The sequence below is a fragment of the Euprymna scolopes genome, chromosome 19 (assembly GCF_053919585.1).
Source record: "Euprymna scolopes isolate OS-2025 chromosome 19, ASM5391958v1, whole genome shotgun sequence".
NCBI classification, from domain to species: Eukaryota; Metazoa; Mollusca; class Cephalopoda; order Sepiida; family Sepiolidae; genus Euprymna; species Euprymna scolopes.
The window spans coordinates 16,701,958-16,704,635 of record NC_136500.1 but is presented as its reverse complement, the minus strand read 5'-3'; the positions used below and the strand labels follow the sequence as shown (position 1 = coordinate 16,704,635).

Below are 2,678 nucleotides of genomic sequence, written 5' to 3'. Positions count from 1 at the left end.
AGAAATATGTTGCGTAATTTCCGGAATTGAGAATGGCATCCAATCGACGTTTGATGTCCGGGGAAGATGTAAAAGGGCTGAATGCTGAACACTGTGGGAAAATGTGCGATGAAGTTTTCTCGGATGAATCCGTGTGGGCTAAGATCGGTGATGGAGCAGATGCTGGGATCGAACGAGCGGCAGCGGGATTGGAAGATTGTGTTAGTTGAGAATTAGCTGTGGAGATGCTGACGATCGCAGGTGCATGATGGGAAGGTGAAGAGGTAGTTCGGTTTGCAACTGTCGCGATCGGTGATGTCGACGTTGTCGCGGCAACGATTTGTGTTGACGGGTGACTTTTATGATGCGATCTTGAGGTACCAATGTGATCCCCTAAAATGTCGCTGATTAGGAATGATGGTTTGCTAGTGCTGACCGGAGTGAACGCCGACATTGCAGATGAAGACGAGGTAGACGTCACGGACGCCGGGTTAGACGACGTTGAAATCATCGAAGTCGATAAAGGTGCTACTAGGGACGTCGGAGAGGATGACACCTGAGCGTTGGCAATTTGCGCTGTTGTTGCCTCGTTTCGATACTGTTGCTGATAATGCTGCTGGTGATGCTGGTTGTGGTAATGGTGGTGGTGGTGATGATGATGGGGCTGCCGGTGGCCGTAACGACGATGGGGATGTGGCGAAATGGGTGTGAAAGGGGACGAGTGTCGATTGTAATTTAAACCACCAAACCTTCCTTCTTTCCTCTCTTCTTCATTATCTTTTTTTTCTTTTCCAGGTACTCCCTCTTCGTCTTCGGAACAACTTTGATTGTGTTCATGATCAATAACGGTGGTCCTGCAACTCTCCGAGAACATCTTTTTATTTTGCGAACTCGCATGATTCGTAAGAAGCGGATCCAAGTCCGTCTGTCGTTGGAGCTGCTGCTGATCTTGTTCTTCTAGCGATGTCTTTTGCATCTCGGTGGAATTGGCAATATCCAGATTACGATTCCGAGGTAGCAAGGACATCGCTATGAACGCCAAGAAACATCCAACGAAGGAGATTTCACAACACTTTTCTAACTTTTAATTTCAATCCCCTTTCCTTATTATTTTCGTCGAGATCAAAAATGGACTTAGATCATTTATTTATTTCACTTAAACACCAGAAACATTGTTTTCTTTTTTTTGTGTGTGTGTGTGTGTGTGTGTGTGTGTGTGTGTGTTTGATTAAAAAAGTAAATTAAATAACTGCAGAATATGTTAATAAAATAATATAAATTAGAGAATAAATAAAATTTATAACTGCAATAAAACTTGACTAGTAAGGATAATAATTAAGTCTGTAAGAAATATATAAATCCTTTAAAAAAAAACTAAAAAAAGAAAACGGAAAATGTTAAATAAGTTTTCTTGTTTTAAATGCTGAAATTTTTACAAATAAAAACAAACGGGGGATTGGGTCCAAATCGATAACAGTATCGCACGGAACAAATAAAAAACGTAATTAAATCCTCCATCTTTCTTTTTTTCTTCTTCTTTTTTTTTTTTTTTTTTTTTGTTTACCTACGATGACCAATTGCTTTCGCGTTTATGGGCCAAAATGATTAAATTTACGTGAGTTGTGGAAAAATATCTCCAAATGAGCAGTAAAGTCCGTCGTCACGTATTGTGCGCATCGGGGGTCAGAGTGTTTTTTAACAATGATATTAATATCTCTAGAGAATAGAAGCATTTGGGAGGTTCCCACTTGTAACCACCAGTGATTATTTAGTGTGTCACTCAAATAAAGTGTTGTTGTTGTTGTTCTACTTGATGTTCTTTTTTTAGGGATATTGTATTGTTGTTGTTGTTGTTGTTGTAAGATTGGTGATTTTTAAAAAGTCTTGCTACGGTTGGTAGTTGGCGTGGTAGTCAGTAGTGGGAGTGGTTGTTACTAAAGGAGGAGTGGAAAGAGGAGGAGGAGGTTGGGTAATGTAAGTAAAGGGTTTGTTCTCATTTTTTTTCTTTTTTTAGCAGCCGCATAGTATGAAGTAACCCAGTAGGTGGGTCAATTTTTTCGATCTCCACATATATATATATATATATATATATATATATATATATATATATATATATATATATATATATAATGAAATGACAAAAGTCTATATTCCAAATTTCATGACGTTGACCATCTTACAATTTATTTCTTTAATTCAGTTGTATTTGAAAGTTGAGTTTGTAATTTATTCGCTATATGCTCTGTAATTACATTGAGCTCCTTAAATAAGGATTGGTATATATAAAAAAGAAATATAACTGAATAAAAAATATTTCCACATGAACACACACACATATATATCTATAATATAAAGCTGAACGTCTGTGTGTGTCTGTTCACGAATAGGCTCTTATATGTTTGCCTATTATAGAAAACCAATTACATATAATGATAGAAGATGTATCGAGACACAGGAATGGGTATGTTTGATCTGGCATTGAAATTGTAGGGTCTGCGTACGCGCCTGGTCCAAAAAGTATGGAAATAAAAAAATTAAAAATTAAAAAAAAAACGTTTACAAGTGTTTTTGATATAGATGTACATAAGAATACTTTCATAAGTATGTTTTAACTTAAATAGGGATGGTATAATAAAATTGTAGGGTCTGCGTTCGCGCCTGGCCTCCATAGAATGGAAATAGGCACAAACTTTAATAAA

At 37.1% G+C, this 2,678-nt stretch overlaps 1 protein-coding gene across 1 annotated transcript in view; it reads right to left on the bottom strand.

The window, feature by feature from the left end:
• LOC145303456 (uncharacterized) overlaps positions 1–1,154 on the bottom strand; it is a 320,224-nt gene extending 319,070 nt beyond the window's left edge. Inside the window, exon 1 of the mRNA XM_080144794.1 lies at positions 1–1,154. This exon is cut by the window's left edge and continues 285 nt beyond it. Within this exon, the coding sequence (XP_080000920.1) occupies positions 1–1,006 (1,006 nt within the window). The 5' untranslated portion in view covers positions 1,007–1,154.
• Positions 1,155–2,678: the final 1,524 nt, after the last annotated feature.